General features: G+C 40.7%; 1 protein-coding gene across 1 annotated transcript in view; it reads right to left on the bottom strand.

The window, feature by feature from the left end:
- DNHD1 (dynein heavy chain domain 1) overlaps positions 1 to 18,274 on the bottom strand; it is an 85,328-nt gene that overhangs the window by 60,042 nt on the left and 7,012 nt on the right. Inside the window, 6 exon segments of the mRNA XM_057553263.1 lie at positions 6,372 to 6,423; positions 6,557 to 6,694; positions 6,804 to 7,058; positions 11,206 to 11,362; positions 13,380 to 13,490; positions 13,570 to 13,773. Of these exon segments, the coding sequence (XP_057409246.1) occupies positions 6,372 to 6,423; positions 6,557 to 6,694; positions 6,804 to 7,058; positions 11,206 to 11,362; positions 13,380 to 13,490; positions 13,570 to 13,773 (917 nt within the window).

Genomic DNA, 18,274 nt, shown 5'->3' on the forward strand with positions numbered 1-18,274 from the left:
TTTGTATGGAAATATGTATGGAAATATGTTAATATAAATGTTTCAGACATTACATGAAATTTCTAAAAATCTTATATTTGTATTTGTATGGAAATATGTATGGAAATATGTTAATATAAATGTTTCAGACATTACATGAAATTTCTAAAAATCTTATATTTGTATTTGTATGGAAATATGTATGGAAATATGTTAATATAAATGTTTCAGACATTACAGGAAACGTCTAAAAATCTTATATGTTCTGGTATAATGTTATAAGTAATAATCCTAGTTATTACTTTAAAATGTATATCTCAGAAATAACTAATTTTCTTGTCAACTGCATTATTATGAACTTTCATCAAATCTTTAACCATGGTCATGTTAAGTCTTTTGTCATTTACAGACAGTTCTGGGTGTACTCTGATGATTTTGCAAATATGTTCCTATAAAAGGGTTTCATCTTCAAGAAATTCATGGAAAAGACTCTGACAAGTACAGGTTTCTGGTAACTGACTGTACTGCTGAACTGAATGAATAAGCATTTTCAGAACTCTAATGAAAAACTGATGAACTCATAAAAGTGCTAACAAAAGATCAAGATGAAAAAAAAAAGAAATTAATTACATGGGACTGAGTGAACTGATGAGGATGAGTATAATTTTTGTGACTTTCTGTCTGAATTAAAAAAAAAAAAATCCCACAAGGACTCAGAGGAAAAGAATATACAAATCAATTTTCACTGCAAAGTAAAGGAGCTGTTACAGTGGAGGATTACTGGACTGAATGTCAATATTATGACATAGTAGAACTGTGTTTCATGTTTGGTAATTGCAATCATTGTTGCTTTTGTTGTGGTCATCCATGTACAATGCTTGGTGTCAGTCTATTTATCTCTTGTAAAAATAAAATACAGTGTGTGTGTGTGGAAAAAAAAAAAAAGGTAATGAAAGTGAGCTAAACGAATTAGCAAAGAATGAATAGAATTTTGTGAATGATTACTTGGAAAAAAAAATGTATTCTTTTTTTAAAAATATCTTTATTGGAGTATAATTGCTTTACAGTGTTGTGTTAGTTTCTGCTGTATGACAAAGTGAATCACCTATATGCATATGTATATCCCCATATCCCCTCCCTCTTATGTCTCCCTCCCACCCTCCTTATCCCACCCCTCTAGGTGGTCACAAAGCACGGAGCTGATCTCCCTGTGCTATGCAGCTGCTTCCCACTAGCTATCTACTTTACATTTGGTAGTGTATATATGTCCATGCTACTCTCTCACTTCATCTCAGCTTACCCTTCCCCCTCCCCGTGTCCTCAAGTCCATTCTCTACGTCTGTGTCTTTATTCCTGTCCTGCCTTTAGGTTCATCAGAACCATTTTTTTGTTGTTGTTTACATTCCATAGATATGTGTTAGCATATGGTATTTGTTTTTCTCTTTCTGACTTACTTCACTCTGTATGACAGACTCTAGGTCCATCCACCTCACTACAAATAACTCAATTTCGTTTCCTTTTATGGCTGAGTAATATTCCATTGTATATATGTGCCACATCTTCTTTATCCATTCATCTGTCGATGGACATTTAGGTTGCTTCCATGTCCTGGCTATTGTAAATAGTGCTGCAATTTGAACTTTGTGGTACATGACTCTTTTTGAATTATGGTTTTCTCAGGGTATATGCCCAGTAGTGGGATTGCTAGGTCATATGGTAGTTCTATTTTTAGTTTTTTAAGGAACCTCCATACTGTTCTCCATAGTGGCTGTATCATTTACATTACCACCAACAGTGCAAGAGGGTTCCCTTTTCTCCACACCCTCTCCAGCATTAATTGTTTGTAGATTTTTTGATGATGGCTATTCTGACCGGTGTGAGGTGATACCTCATTGTAGTTTTGATTTGCATTTCTCTAATGATTAGTGATGTTGAGCATCATTTCATGTGTTTGTTGGCAATCTGTGTATCTTCTTTGGAGAAATGTCTATTTAGGTCTTCTGCCCATTTTTCGATTGGGTTGTTTGTTTTTTTGATATTGAGCTGCATGAGCTGCTTGTATATTTTGGAGATTAATCCTTTGTCAGTTGCTTCGTTTGCAAATATTTTCTCCTATTCTGAGGGTTGTCTTTTTGTCTTTTTTATTGTTTCCTTTGCTGTGCAAAAGCTTTTAAGTTTCATTAGGTCCCATTTGTTTATTTTAGTTTTTATTTCCATTTCTCTAGGAGGTGGGTCAAAAAGGATCTTGCTGTGATTTATGTCATAGAGTGTTCTGCCTATGTTTTCCTCTAAGAGTTTGATAGTGTCTGCCCTTATATTTAGGTCTTTAATTCATTTTGAATTTATTTTTGTGTATGGTGTTAGGAAGTGTTCTAATTTCATTCTTTTACATGTAGCCGTCCAGTTTTCCCAGCACCACTTATTGAAGAGGCTGTCTTTTCTCCATTGTATATTCTTGCCTCCTTTATCAAAGATAAGGTGACCATAGGTGTGTGGGTTTATCTCTGGGCTTTCTATCCTATTCCATTGATCTATATTTCTGTTTTTGTGCCAGTACCATACTGTCTTGATTACTGTAGCTTTGTAGTATAGTCTGAAGTCCAAGAGTCTGATTCCTCCAGCTCCGTTTTTCTTTCTCAAGATTGCTTTGGCTATTCAGGGTCTTTTCTGTTTCCATACAAATTGTGAAACTTTTTGTTCTAGTTCTATGAAAAATGCCATTGGTAGTTTAATAGGGATTGCATTGAATCTGTAGATTGCTTTGGGCAGTATAGTCACTTTCACAATGTTGACTCTTCCAATCCAAGAACATGGTATATCTCTCCATCTGTTGGTATCATCTTTAATTTCTTTCATCAGTGTCTTATAGTTTTCTGCATACAGGTCTTTTGTTTTGTTAGGTAGGTTTATTCCTAGGTATTTTATTCTTTTTGTTGTAATGGTAAATGGGAGTGTTTCCTTAATTTCTCTTTCAGATTTTTTATCATTAGTGTACAGGAATGCAAGAGATTTCTGTGCATTAATTTTGTATCCTGCTACTCTACCAAATTCATTGATTAGCTCTAGTTGTTTTCTGGTAGCATCTTTAGGATTCTCTATGTATAGTATCATGTCATCTGCAAACAGTGACATTTTTAATTCTTCTTTTCTGATTTGGATTCCTTTTATTTCTTTTCTTCTCTGATTGCCGTAGCTAAAACTTCCAAAACTACGTTGAATAATAGTGGTGAGAGTGGGCACCCTTGTCTTGTTCCTGCTCTTAGAGGAAATGCTTTCAGTTTTTCACCATTGAGAACGATGTTGGCTGTGGGTTTGTCATATATGGCCTTTATTATGTTGAGGTAGGTTCCCTCTATGCCTACTTTCTAGAGAGTTTTTATCATAAATGGGTGCTGAATTTTGTCGAAAGCTTTTTCTGCATCTATTGAGATGATCATATGGTTTTTCTCCTTCAATTTGTTAATATGGTTTATCACGTTGATTGATTTGCATATATTGGAGAATCCTTGCATTCGTGGGATAAACCCCACTTGATCATGGTGTATGATCCTTTTAATGTGCTGTTGGATTCTGTTTCCTAGTATTTTGTTGAGGATTTTTGCATCTATGTTCATCAGTGATATTGGTCTGTAGTTTTCTTTTTTTGTGACATCTTTGTCTGGTTTTGCTATCAGGGTGATGGTGGCCTCATAGAATGAGTTTGGGAGTGTTCCTCCCTCTGCTGTATTTTGGAAATTTTGAGAAGGATGGGTGTTAGCTCTTCTCTAAATGTTTGATAGAATTCACCTGTGAAGCCATCTGGTCCTGGACTTTTGTTTGTTGGAAGATTTTTAATCACAGTTTCAATTTCATTACTTGTGATTGGTGTGTTCGTATTTTCTATTTCTTCCTGGTTCAGTCTTGGAAGGTTGTGCTTTTCTAAGAATTTGTCCATTTCTCCCAGGTTGTCCATTTTATTGGCATATAGTTGCTTGTAGTAATCCCTCATGATTCTGTGTATTTCTGCAGTGTCAGTTGTTACTTCTCCTTTTTCATTTCTAATTCTGTTGATTTGAGTCTTCTCCCTTTTTTTTCTTGATGAGTCTGGCTAATGGTTTATCAATTTTGTTTATCTTCTCAAAGAACCAGCTTTTAGTTTTGTTGATCTTTGCTATTGTTTCCTTCATTTCTCAAAGAGATATTCCGATCTTGGTAGGATATTGCTATAGTAAAGTTAAAGTAAGAACTTTAAGGTAATAGTTCCTGAACTTGACACCTGCCAGATGAGAAAAATGATTATCTGATTGTATTTCTCAGTTTTAAACTGCAGAATATTCCTGATAAGACTGTAAGAGCATCTGATAGTAACATTAATAACCTCTTTTTGGTCTCAAAATGTTCCAGTTCTAAGACTGCCCTCTGGAAAATGTCATAGAACATAGCTTATGGACAGAGAATATGTTACAAGCACTTTAGTAAAGCACTGGGTATTCTTTTAGGGACTAGAATCTAGTAAATATATAATTTTCTGTTATAAGGGGCTTATTTTTCATATTTTTGGGTATAAATGGAGGTACTGAAATCATTTTGTAATTTGGTTAAAATGCCATATAAATTTTGCCTCATTTAAGTAAAAGATTTCTCAGATGAATGTATTTCTTAAAGACTACTTATAGTGTTTTACCTGCTACATGTTTATTGTATATTACTCTAATTTTCATAAAGAACTTACAGAAAAATCCCAAATCAGAACTTTGATTCTGGTTCCTCCACGATATTAACTTGATTTTCCATGCTGATCTTGTTTTTTTCCTTCAAATTCTGATTTTGAAAAATCTCAAACATGCAGAAAAGTTTAAAGGTTCTACACACTCCTTTCTTTATCTATCTACTTAGACTCAACAATTATTAACATTTTGCCATATTGCTTTTTTTGTTTTTCCTTCTATTTTTCTTTTCCCTAAACTATTGGTTTGGCCAAAAAGTTCATTCAGGATTTTCCGTAGTTATGGAAAACCCCAAATGAACTTTTTGGCCAACCCAATACTTGCAAGATATGAGTATCGTGACACTTCACCCCTATATACATCAGTCCCTGCTGCTTTTCTAAAAGTACAAGGGATAACCCAAGACATTGCAAGTGAATATTCTCACTTTCACTAGAATTTAGAATAAAAGTTTAAGGGGTTTTTGTTTGTTTGTTTTGCCATTCAAAGGAAAATACTGGAGCATATGCATAGTATGAATTAGTACATCATATAATGAGGAAGCACTGTGAAATGTATGATTTACCTAAATCTTTAATACTACTACTAGTAAGATACTATCTGTAACACGTACTACTATGTGCTGAGCACTATTTTAAACATATTACTCTTTTATTCTTCAAAACAATGCTGCAACTGAGGTATTTTTGTTTTCCCATTTTACAGATTAGTGAACTAGCCTGTCTGATTTCAGAGCCCTTCCTTTTTCCACTGTACCATGTAAAACAAACATCAATAATCTCTATTGATTAATCTAGATTCACTTGAGAAAAAAATGTGCCACAACTGGTGTGATATGTTAAAGACGCAGGCTCGGGAATTCCCTGGTGGTCCAGTGGTTAGGACTCCGAGTTTCCACTGCAGGGGGCACTGGTTCGATCCCTGGTCACGGAACTAAGATCCTGCATGCTGCGAGGTACGGCCAAAAAAGAAACAAAGAAAAGAAAAACACAGGCTCCTTTCAATGACCCTTTTTCTTCCTTGTCACCTAATTCCTAAAATTAACCTGGTGTCTTTACATCATCTTAATGAAAACGTACTAGTTGAATGGGAAAATGAAAAAGCACCTACATGTCAGAGGTGACTGAATGCATTTGATGGTTTTATCTGTGACGGCGTAAGTATTCCAAATAAAGGGAATGTGAAGGTGTATTTCCTCCCTGATGATTTACTAGTTTGAGGATTGATAATCAATGATAACTGGTAACTATAAAATAGCTCAGTAATACTAATGAATTATTCTATATGAAATGAAAAAGAGCTGCATGAAATAAAGCAAATATTGAACAGGCAGAGTTCTTCAAACAAGTACAAATTAACTTAGCAATCAAATCCAATTGTAAATGAAACGCCATTATAACATTAGAGAAAAACCTCATGGAGTTAGGACAAATCAGAGGACAATGTACTCACACTCTTTCATACACCTCTCACTACACTCAGGTGCATGCACATACATACACATAGGCACATGCACGAGTAAGCAAAAACATGTCTCCACTCTCCTACCGCCCAACACATGTGCAGACCCAGGTTAGAGCTGCTCCATCCATGCCCAGTGCCCGACTCTCTGGCCATTAGGACACTGCATGTGCCCTTCTCCCTCCTTCCACCCTTCCTCCCCGCTGCCTAGGGCTCCTTAAATACCTTCAAAATACAGGGAATCCCAGAAGGTCTTCGGGTCTGTACACTGCATTACCTTCAGGCCAAGGTACAGAGAAGGGGCAGAAATAGCAAACAATGAGAGTTCAGACCAGGCTGAGAGCTTCTGATTATACAGAGGATAGGAACTGGGAATTCCTACAGCCAGCCCCCTGTCCAATCTAGAATACCTTCAGGGCAGAGGCCTTCGTAGACCTTAGGCCCCCAGTTATAATCTGGATCATATTTTCAATACAGGGCTCATGAGACAGCTGGCCACATCTGTCAAAGACCAGCTGCGCTGAGAGAAAGGGTTTCTGCCTTGGGGCCTGTAAAGGAGGGTAAGGAGAGGTTGTGGGGCTAGACGTCAGTATCCGTTCCCTACCAGCTGGCCCCTGACTGCCCGCCAACCTCCACACATGACACCCACCACCTCACTTGCAAGATGTTGGCCACAAAAGAGGTTATCTCGTCCTCTATGATGGACACGAGGTTCTGGCAAATCATGTAGTCTACCAGGCGGGCCAGCGGCCCCATCTGCAGCAGCCAGGCTTCTGCCTGCATCAGCTTCTGCTCTAGCTGCTGGCACTGCACCCTCTGAAGGTACAGGGAGCCCTGGCCTGTCCTGATCCTCTTGCAGTTTCTCACTTGCTCCTGCAGGCCCTGTTGCATGTGGTATGTATCCTCGTGAATCTGTCAGAATAGAGAGTGGAAAATTCACTGGAGAAAAGGGGATGGAGACCAAACTGGCCACCCACTGGCCTGTTGCAAAGCTCTCAGGTCATGGAGCCTAAAACCTAGATATACACATGAATGGCTGCTTTTTAGTAGAGATTGGCCCTGGAGATCTTTAAGTGACCAGAGAAGATGTGAAATGGAGAACATATATTGAGAGGCCACAGTGAGTTAGTTTGATAGGCCAGGCCTGTCTGCTAAAAGCCCCCAGGATGGAACTCAAATAGAAAATTTGTGCATGTGTAAATAGAGAGATTCACAATGCATAGATCAGACAAAGGAAAAGAGAGACTGGCTAAGTAAGGCTCAGCAATTATTCCAGGATATGGAGTCCAATCACCAGGCCTGGGTGATGTGGCCTGCTGACCAGCACAACACTGCCTTCTGCGAGAGTAGAAGCTGTCTCTGGCTGCTGACATAGACTTTCTAGTGGGGGACAGGGAATAGGGTTAAAAGCTTGGGGACCTCTTTGTGGGTTCTTCTCACAACTGGGAAGTTCCTCAGCCTACAAAGGCTGATGATAGTTGCCACCTCTGGGCCTGTCCTGTTGAGGAACAGAGGGGAGACACCAGAAAGACATATTTGGCCAGATGGACCTTTTGTCCTCGCTGCTCTCCTATTTTTTCTGATGTTCAACAGAGCTTGTGATTAGAACTACGAGTTGTCTGTGGATTGTATTCTGCTAACTCTGAGCTCAGAACCCAGTCTTCTGAGATCCAGGCACAAGGCAGTTGAGACCTAAGCTAGGCGTGTCATATACGGACATGCCTTGGACTTGGCGAGGTTCTTAACCACTGCGCCACCAGGGAAGCCCCACCACGAATTAATTTTTGTGTATGGTATAGCAACTATTAGAAAACAATAATGCTTTAAAATACCTTTTATAACAGCAACAAAAAATATCAAATATCTAGTAATAAATCTAATGAAATATTTTCAAGACCTCTAAAGGAAACCTACAAAACCTTGTTAAGAGTAATTAAAGAGGGACTTCCCTGGTGGTGCAGTGGTTAACAATCCTCCTGCCAATCCTCCTGTAGGGGACATGGGTTCGAGCCCTCGTCCGGGAAGATCCCACATGCCGCAGAGCAACTAAGCCCATGCGCCACAACTACTGAGCCTGTGTTCTAGAGCCCACAAGCCATAACTACTGAGCCCACGTGCCACAACTACTGAAGCCTGCGTGCCTAGAGCCCATGCTCCACAACAAAGAGAAGCCACCGCAATGAGAAGCCCGCGCACAACAACGGAGAGTAGCACCCACTCGCCGCAACTAGAGAAAGCCCGCGTGCAGCAACGAAGACCCAACGCAGCCAAAAATAAAATTAATTAATTAATTTAAAAAAAGAACATTAATTAAAAGAAAGAATAAAGAAATCAAAATAAATCAAGAGATCCATGTTCACGGATTAGGAAACTAAATATTGTTAGGATATCAATTCTCCCCCAAATTGATCCATAGATTCAAAGCAAGCTAATAAAAAAAATTCCAGTAAATTACTTTGTGGAAATTAACAAGCTGACCCTAAAATGTATATGGAAATTCAAAGAACCTAGAATAGCTAGGGAAATCTTGAATAACAAAAAGCTGTAGGACCTAACAACACCAGATATTAAGACTTACTATAAAGCTACAATAATTAAGATAGCATGACACTGACAAATAGACAAATAGATTAATGGTACAGAACAGAGTCCAGAAACAGACCCACACATACACAATGATCTGATTTAAGAAAAAGACAACACTGTCATTCAGTGGGGAAGTGGAAGTCTTTTCAATAAATGAGAAAAATAAACCTTGACTCTTACCTCACACCATGCATAAAAATTAATTTGAAATGGATCATACACCTAAATGTAAAAGATAAGGTAATAAAATTTCTAGAAGAAAACATAGTAGAATATGGGGTAGGCAAAGATTTCTTAAACCAGAACCCAAAGGACACTAACCAAAAAAAAAAAAAAAATAATAATAATAATAATAAAGTGAACTTCAAGAAAATTAAGAACTTCTGTTCATCAAAAGATACCATTAAAATAGTAAAAAGGTAAGCCACAGACTAGGATAAAATGTCCACAATATGTATATATTTGATACCAACTCATATCCAGAATATATAAAGAACTCCTACAAATTAGTAGGAAAAAACCCAGACAACCCAATCAAAAATGAGCAAAAGTTTGACACTTCAGAGAAGAGGGTACCAAAATGGCCAATAAAAATATGAAAGGATGCTCAACATCACTGGTGATCACAGAAACACAAATTAAAACCACAATGAAATACCACTGTACACTCACCAATTTGGCTAAGATTAAAAACCTTTGGGCTTCCCTGGTGGCGCAGTGGTTGAGAATCTGCCTGCCAATGCAGGGGACACGGGTTCGAGCCCTGGTCTGGGAAGATCCCACATGCCGCGGAGCAACTAGGCCCGTGAGCTGCAATTACTGAGCCTGCGCGTCTGGAGCCTGTGCTCCACAACAAGAGAGGACACGATAGTGAGAGGCCCGCGCACCGCGATGAAGAGTGGCCCCCGCTTGCCACAACTAGAGAAAGCCCTCACACAGAAATGAAGACCCAACACAGCCATAAATAAAATAAATAAATAAATAATTTAAAAAAAAAAAAAAAAGAGAGCTAGTTCTTTAAGAGCTACTTCTCGGGCTTCCCTGGTGGCGCAGTGGTTGGGAGTCTGCCTGCTAATGCAGGGCACACGGGTTCGAGCCCTGGTCTGGGAAGATCCCACATGCCACGGAGCAGCTGGGCCCGTGAGCCACAATTGCTGAGCCTGCGCGTCTGGAGCCTGTGCCCCGCGACGGGAGGGGCCGCGATAGAGAAAGGCCCGCGCACCGCGATGAAGAGCGGTCCCCGCACCGCGATGAAGAGTGGCCCCCGCTTGCCGCAACTGGAGAAAGCCCTCGCACGAACCGAAGACCCAACACAGCCAAAAATAAATAAATAAATAAATAAATAAATAAATAAATAAATAAATAAGAAAAAAAATCCTTAAAAAAAAAAAAAAAAAAAAGAGCTACTTCTCTTAAAACAATTGAAAAAAAAAAAAAAAAACCTTTACACTCCCAAGTGCTGATGAGATCACAGGACAACTATAAGTCGGATGGGAATGTAAACTGGTACAACTACTCTAGAAAACTGTTTGGCATTGTAAAACATACATAAACCCTATTCCAGCAATTCCACTCCTAGAATATATACCTCAAAGAAATGAGTGTTTATGTCCATCAAAAGACATACAAAAATGTTCATAACAGTTATTCACAATAGTAAAAAACTGGAACCAACATAAATGTCCATCAATAGGAGAATTAACAAATAAATTGTGGTACATTTTTATAGTAAAACACTACATAGCAATACAAAAGAGTGAACCACTACTACCTGCAATGTTATGGATAAATCTCACTAACATAATGTGGAGTGAAAAAAAGCCAGACGAAGAAGAGCACATGCTGTCTGATTCCATTTACATGAAATTCCAAATTGGACAAAATTAATCTATGGTGACAGAGGTCAGAGTAGTGGTTACCTTTGTCAGGCACTGATGAGAGAGGTACCAGGGAGCTTGCTGAGGTGCTATAAATGTTCTATATCTTGACCCGCTGGTAGTTACATGGGTGTATACATATGCAAAAATTTCAATAAACTGTACTTAGGTGGCATGTACCACAGATACAAAGTAGGCACACAAAGGAAGGACTCCATGACTGGATGGTTCTACCAGCCACAGCGGCCTGTCAAAGGTTCAAGATATGCTCAGAGATGAGCCTAGCAGCACAAAAGATCAGGATTCCAACTCTCAAATTCTCTAATGCTCCTGGCACGAACAACTGAAAAAAAACAGACATTGTTATGTTCCTCTTCCTCTCTGCTCAAGGCCTTAGGAAACGGTTGAGTCCAAGTCTCTGCCTGCCTGTTATTAATCCATCCACCTAGAGCAGAGACTGCTGTTGCTGGACAGGACAATGGCTCTGAGCCAACTGCTTAGTCCAGAACACACAGGGAAGCTTAAGCCAAGAGAAGGCTGAAACACTGGCGAGCTCAGCTTGGAGAAAAAGCTCACAATAAATCGGAGCCTCTTACCAGATGAAGGATGGATGTGCAGAGACGCAGGCCGCGACGGAGCAGCCGCAGAGCGTTGTGGTTTTCCTTGGCTAGAGCCCGCCGCAGGTCCAGCAACTCGTAGCACTGATCTGCTTCATGGGGGAGCCAGGACACAGAGCGCAGCTCCTGCAGAAGCCTGGAATCAAGGACTAAACTGCTCAGAGCCAGCGACTCTGCCCTCTTACCTTGGACACCTTTGACTTCCTCCTAGCCCAGCTCACCTCAGAAAGAGCAAAGGTTTAGAGAGATTATAATATTCCCAGTGACCAACGGCGCAGCCTCCTCTTGAGGGTTCTTTGGAAGAGTTTAAGCCCAGGAAGTTGCTGGCTGGGGAACTCTTTGGGAAAGGCTTGGGGTATGTGCAAATGTTTTTTGGTTTTTGGTTTTTTTCTGTTTTATTTATTTAATTTTTAAAAAAAAATTTTGAATTTTATTTATTTTTTTATGCAGCAGGTTCTTATTAGTTATCTATTGCAAATGTTTACACTGAGTTACCTTTCTGCCAGGAAAGAGGGTCAAAGAGATCCCAAGGTGTGACTTAGAAGGAGAGACTGCAGCGGCTTCTTCCGTGGAATAGGGGAAGCCAAGGGCCCTAACAGTCTAGATGGACAGGTAGGTTTTATTTTATTTTTTCTTTCTTTCTTTCTTTTTTACTATTTTTTAAACATCTTTATTGGAGTATAATTGCTTTACAATGTTGTGTTAGTTTCTGCTGTACAACAAAGTGAGTCAGCTGTATGTATACATATATTCCCATATCTCCTCCCTCTTGCGCCTCCCTCCCACCCTCCCTATCCCACCCCTCTAGGTGGTCACAAAGCACCGAGCTGATGTCCCTGTGCTATGCGGCTGCTTCCCACTAGCTAGCTATTTTATATTTGGTAGTGTATATAGGACAGGTAGGTTTTAGAATCAAAGGTGAGGAACCTCCAACTTCCCTACGGGGAAGTTTCATCCCTGATGAAACCCACTTCTGTTATTCATTCCCCAAACAACCACCCTGAAAAATCTACATCTCTAAATATCCTTGAAAAAATGAAGGACCCCCCCCCCAATAAGCAGAGGATGATCGTAATGGATGTAATTTATTCAGTACCTATTGGGGCACTGAACATGGTACTTTACATTCACAATCTCATTTAATTCTCACTACAGCTGTGAGTAGCAGAAATCTTCCTCTCTTGTTTTCAGATCAGGGAACTGGGGCTCAAAGAGTAAAGTCCCTTGCTAGTGTTCAGGACTTAAATTCAGATCTGTGCAGCCCAATTATGCCATGATGATTAAGCTAGACTGGGAGGATACCTAGAGCAGAGGTTGCAAACTGGTAGCCCATGGGCCGAATTCAGACTGAAAAGGTTTTTATATGTACCACTAAGAGTTGGCCAGCGCAGTGTTTTAATAAAAATTTTCACTAACCAGGTAAAATTAAGAGATTTGACAACAAAATGTAGATTCCCAGGTCATCCTGAAAAAATAATGTGGCTGACGCACTGGACCCATATTCCCCACGGCAACAGTCAGTTGGAACTGAGTAGTGACTGTCCTCTTTAGGTGCAATCTCCAAACTGACTGCAGTCCCACACGCCCTAAAGTCTTGAATCGAACCCACTGCATTTCTTCCATAGCTCCTTCTTGGGCCCTGTAGGCATCTGAGCTTGCAACTCCTATCATAGAACATAACTGGAGTGGTTGAAGAGTTGTGCAGAGAAAGCAAGAAAGTACTGAAAATAGGAGTAACTAAGCTTTTCTTAAAAAAAAAAAAAGAATCCAAGTAATACCATAGTAAGAGCAGAGTTTCAAACACCTGCATTACATCCTCAAATTTGATATTTAATAATTGTATGATCTGGGGCAAGTTGATGTAGAAATTCATTAATACATAGAGCTACGTTCAGAATATATTATTCAGAGAAAAAAACTGGTTACTTAACAATATGTAAAGTGTGATCACATTGGTCTATGTGATGGAAGAAAAGACTACAAGGATATGCAACAAAATGTTTGTCATGGTTATTTGTAGATGGTGAGACTGAAGATTTTTTTCCTTTGTGCTTTTTTTTTTGTATTTTCCAAATCTTCTACAATGAACGTATTGTTACTTCTTGTAAAATAATTTTTTAAAGGCCACTGAAGTTGTGTTTTGAAGACCTCACCTGCTAATATGGAGTAGCCCAGCTCCAAAGTGGGGCACGGCAAAGAGCAGATGCTTCTCTAGGAAAGTCCGGTGCCGGTGCAGCCTCTGCAACTTCACACCCTTCCTCCAGCTACAGAGCAGAGGGCAGTGAGAGTGGCTGTTGCTCTTTGTGACACTTCTTCCCAAATCCCATACCCGTCATCACCTACCAGGCCAAGGCCTTGCGTAAGAGGCAATACTTGAAGAACGGAATGAACTGGAGCTGTTGCCAGAGGACAGAGCGGTGGTGCCAGGTACCCAGCGTCATTGCCTCACTGCCCTCTACAGGATGTATGTGCAGGACCCCAAAGGGAGAGAAGATGTAGTGCTCAGAATTCACCTTGTTGGGTGGTACCACCATCAGGCTGTAAGGTCTTTAAGAAAGGGCACAGATCAGTGGGAGCCTTGCAAACTTGTGCAGACTCCAGGGAGGGACAAAAGAAGGACAGGAAGGGGGAAAGAAGGAGGCAGGAAAGAAGGCAGAAGAAAGTGGGAAGAGGGGAAAGAGAGCAGAATGATCTTCAAACCAGAAAGATGGAATATTAAGAAGAAACAGCAGCCAAAAATAGGTGGGAAGAAAGAAAAAGACCCTTAGCCAATCCCAAGAAGTTCCTATCTCCAGACCCAGAGAGCTAACATCCCATCAAATCTAAGATGTCATCAACTGTAAGCTCACAGCATTTTTAATATTATTTATTTATTTATTTATTTATTTATTTAGGCCATGTCAGGTCCTAGTTGCAGCATGCACGCGGGATCTAGTTCCCCAACCAGGGATTGAACCCGCGCCCCCTGCATTGGGAGTGAGGAGTCCCACCCACTGGCCCACCAGGGAAGTCCCTAGTTGCAACATTTTCTTATGAAATGCTAAAATTAAAAAATGCCGCCAATATGATATGCCACCAATTTGTAACATGAGATGCTTTGGAGATGTTGAAATGTGAAAAAAAAAGTGCATCTTAGAAATGATAAAATATGTATATCCCTAGATGCTGAAATAACATGCAGAGATAATCAGGGAATGCCGTTTGGAGTAACTGAGAATGGGGAAAAGCAAGAGTAACTAGAAGACTAGACACAGGCCAATAAAGAGAAAAACTGCCACCTAGTGAACCAGACAAGTACCTCCAGAGCCATCTTAAAATCCTACTAAGTTGTCTTATTTCAAGAAAATGCACCTACATCCCACATTAAATACAATTTATATATAACTATATAATAGTTGTACCTAGTTGCAGAAAACGAGTTGCCATAATGCTATGTTTGGGCACATTTAATAAAGCATTTATTAATTTTTAAAAATATTTATTTTTGGCTGCGTCGGGTCTTAGTTGTGGCAGGCGGGATCTTCATTGTGGCATGTGGGATCCTCCACTGTGGCGTAAGGCCTCCTCGTTGTGGCGCGTGGGCTTTCTAGTTGTGGCGCGTGGGCTTTCTAGTTGTGGCACATGGGCTTAGTTGCCCCGTGGCATGTGGGATCTTAGTTCCCCGACCAGAGATCGAACCTGCGTCCCCTGCATTGGTACCACTGGACCACCAGGGAAGTCCCAAGCATTTATTAATTTTTATCTTGCAGGTTTTTTTTCATAACTTGGAACCAGTAATACTTTTAAGCACTAAATATACTTTTAAGCCCTTTAAAGGCAGTGTGTCCCAGGTCCCATGCATATAATGCCTAAAAGATGAAACGACCCTTCTCTCTCTCTCTCTAGAATACATAGCAAACGACTCAAGAGCATTTACATGGATACCAGAATAAACTCACTAAGTCAAGTCATATAAAAACTTTATTTCAGGGCTTCCCTGGTGGCGCAGTGGTTGAGAATCTGCCTGCCAATGCAGGGAACACGGGTTCGAGCCCTGGTCCGGGAAGATCCCACATGCCGCGGAGCAACTGGGCCCGTGAGCCACAACTACTGAGCCTGCGTGTCTGGATCCTGTGCTCCGCAACAGGAGAGGCCGCGATAGTGAGAGGCCCGCGCACCACGATGAAGAGTGGCCCCCGCTTGCCTCAACTAGAGAAAGCTCTCGCACAGAAACGAAGACCCAACACAGCCAAAAATAAATAAATAATAAAAAACTTTATTTCATTTCTGACAAAGTGACTAGATCTTCTCAAGTACTATTATCCCCAAATTACAGATGAGAAAACTGAACAAAAAGAGGTCATAACTTTGCACAAGGCAGTTAAGGAAAGAATACAGGACTTAAAAACCAAATCTACCTGACTCAAGCCCCCTCTCTTAACCACTGGGTCATTTGGCATCCCACAGGATAGCTACCTACCCTAACTGAGGCCTGACTTCCCAAGGGAACACTCCTTCCCCTGTGGCCTTCTTAATGGAGGCTACTCTTCCTGCACAGGACCAGGAGTCAGGGATAGCTGAGCAAAGACTCTAGGGAAGTGAAGGAATATATTCTCCCCTAAGTATAAATCAAAATCTAGGACAGGGAGTTCCCTGGTGGCCTAGTGGTTAGGATTCCTGGCTTTCACTGCTGTGGCCTGGGTTCAATCCCTGGTCAGGGAACTGAGATCCCACAAGCCACGTGGTATGACAAAAAAAAAAAAAAAAAAAAAAAAAATCTAGGACAAGTACAAGAAAAAAAATTTTTTTATAAATTTATTTATTTTATTTATTTATTTTTGGCTGCGTTGGGTCTTTGTTGCTGCGCAGGGCTTTCTCTAGTTGCAGGGAGTGGAGGCTACTCTTCATTGTGGTGCACGGGCTTCTCATTGTGATGGCTTCTCTTGCTGCGGAGCACGGGCTCTAGGTGCCCAGGCTTCAGTAGTTGTGGCATGAGGGCTCACTAGTTGTGGCGTGCGGGCTCTAGAGCACAGGCTCAGTAGTTGTGGCGCACGGGCTTAGTTGCTCCGCGGCATGTGGGATATTCCTGAACCAGGTATCGAACCCGTGTCCCCTGCATTGGCAGGAGGATTCTTAACCACTGTGCCACCAGGGAAGTACCAAGAAAATTTTGATAAATGCAAATACTTTGAAAGAAAACCTGTTACATGGCAAATAAATAAAGTGAAACAAAAAATGCCAGTTTCCACTTTTACTGATGGTGCACTTGAAATTTGGACCAACACTCCTACTTGAGAACAACTAGAAAAACTGGGCAAAGTTTCTGGGTAAAATATGAAAATCATCAGAGAACCCACAAATTAAATCCCCTGGGCTTCCAGCTGGGACCCTGGTTACAACACAGGTTGAACCAGAAAACACCTCCCTCCTTGGTGTGGGCCCCCAGCTGCAACTTCTGCTGTTTAGCTTTCTGAGTCTGTTGAAAGCTCAGCTCCTTTTCTCCATCTTTCAGGAGCATATAGTAAAACTGACACACCATTGCCTCTACTGGAATCTCTGGGGAAAAGCAGAACCAAGTGTGAAACTCACTTCACTGGGTTCCTTCTTTGACAGATGTTGGCCCTGTGATTATTCACTGCCTTTTTAGTTCTCTTGCTCATGGCTTCTTGTCTCTCTCTGTGCCTAATTATCTTTGATTGTGCTGCTTCTCTGACTATGACTGAGCTGATAGTTGAAAGCCCTAAGCTTGTAATTTTCTTTCTGTGGGCTCTCCACCATGGTCAACAGGCATCTCATCCAACATTGCTACCATTACTATCACTACTGCCGGACAGTCAAGTGTAGCAGCCACTAAGTGTCAGTAGGTAGGTTATCACTTTCAACCACAGTGACTAATTAATTGTGATGCCACTATAGGTCATGGATTACTAGTATACTATTTCCCATTAACAAGGAGGCCGGTACTGTCCAAGGCCAAGGACATTACCAAAATAATATCAAAATCCCATATTTGAGGATTGTTTCCTGGGATCACTCATAATATCAGGTACTATAACAGAGTCCAGTCAGGAAAACAGAAATTGCATTAGGAATTTCAACAAAGTGAAGTTAACAGAGAAAATGTGTTTTAGAAAAAGTGTCATAGGACACCTAAAAAGCAAAAAGGGAATACTAAGCGCAGAGACAATAACTGCAGGAAATGGATGCCAGCCCTAGAGCTAGAGGAACAAAAGGAAGAGGTTTCTCTAAGAAGGAGATGCTGCCTGGCTATTACTAGTATATAAGGAGTTTGGAGCGGGGGGGCGCCTTGCAGAGCGGTGACTCACAACTCTGATGGGAAGATGCTACCCAGCTGGCGTTGGTCCCTCTCAGGATCAGAGGAGGCTGATTCAGAAACTGCCAGCCGCTGCCAGAGTGAAGGACAATTTCTGGGGCAGTGACATGAAGAGCAAACAAAGGAAGGACAAAGTCCCTTCTCCTCTTATCCGGCTGTCCAGTCTCCTTCTAGCACCCCCTATTGATCAAACCTAACAGGAAGCTAGCTGAAAAAGGAGAAATGAAGTTTGCAGTCCCAGCCCCAGTATTACAAAGCAGGGAGAGAAGAGCAGAACTAGAGCCAAGAGACAGTTGCTTAATAACTGGCACAAGGCTCTCAGTGAACTTTCGTTAAATGAACTGATCAGTAAATCAATGGATGGTACAGCTCATTAGTGCCACCTAAGTTCAGGAGAAAGAGGTCAGTGTACACAGGAAATAAGGCTCCCTGGGAGTGGGTATCAGATACTGCTTAACAGTGTGGACTTTTGAGTTAAGACAGTCCTAGGTTTAAGTCCTGTTTCCATCACTTACTATGTGGTCTTGGACCAGTTACTTAACCTCTCTATGCATCAGCCTATTCATCTCATACATGGAAATAATAATGGCACCTGTCTTGTAGGTGGGGATTAAATGACACATGTATATAGAAAAGCTTGATTAATGGTAATTGTTATTGTTATTTCTGGGAAGAGAAGAGACTTGAATAAAGCATTTAAAAATACTAAGATTTGGACCTAATAGAGGAAAGTGA

This window comes from Balaenoptera acutorostrata, chromosome 9 (genome assembly GCF_949987535.1).
Source record: "Balaenoptera acutorostrata chromosome 9, mBalAcu1.1, whole genome shotgun sequence".
Taxonomy (NCBI): Eukaryota; Metazoa; Chordata; class Mammalia; order Artiodactyla; family Balaenopteridae; genus Balaenoptera; species Balaenoptera acutorostrata.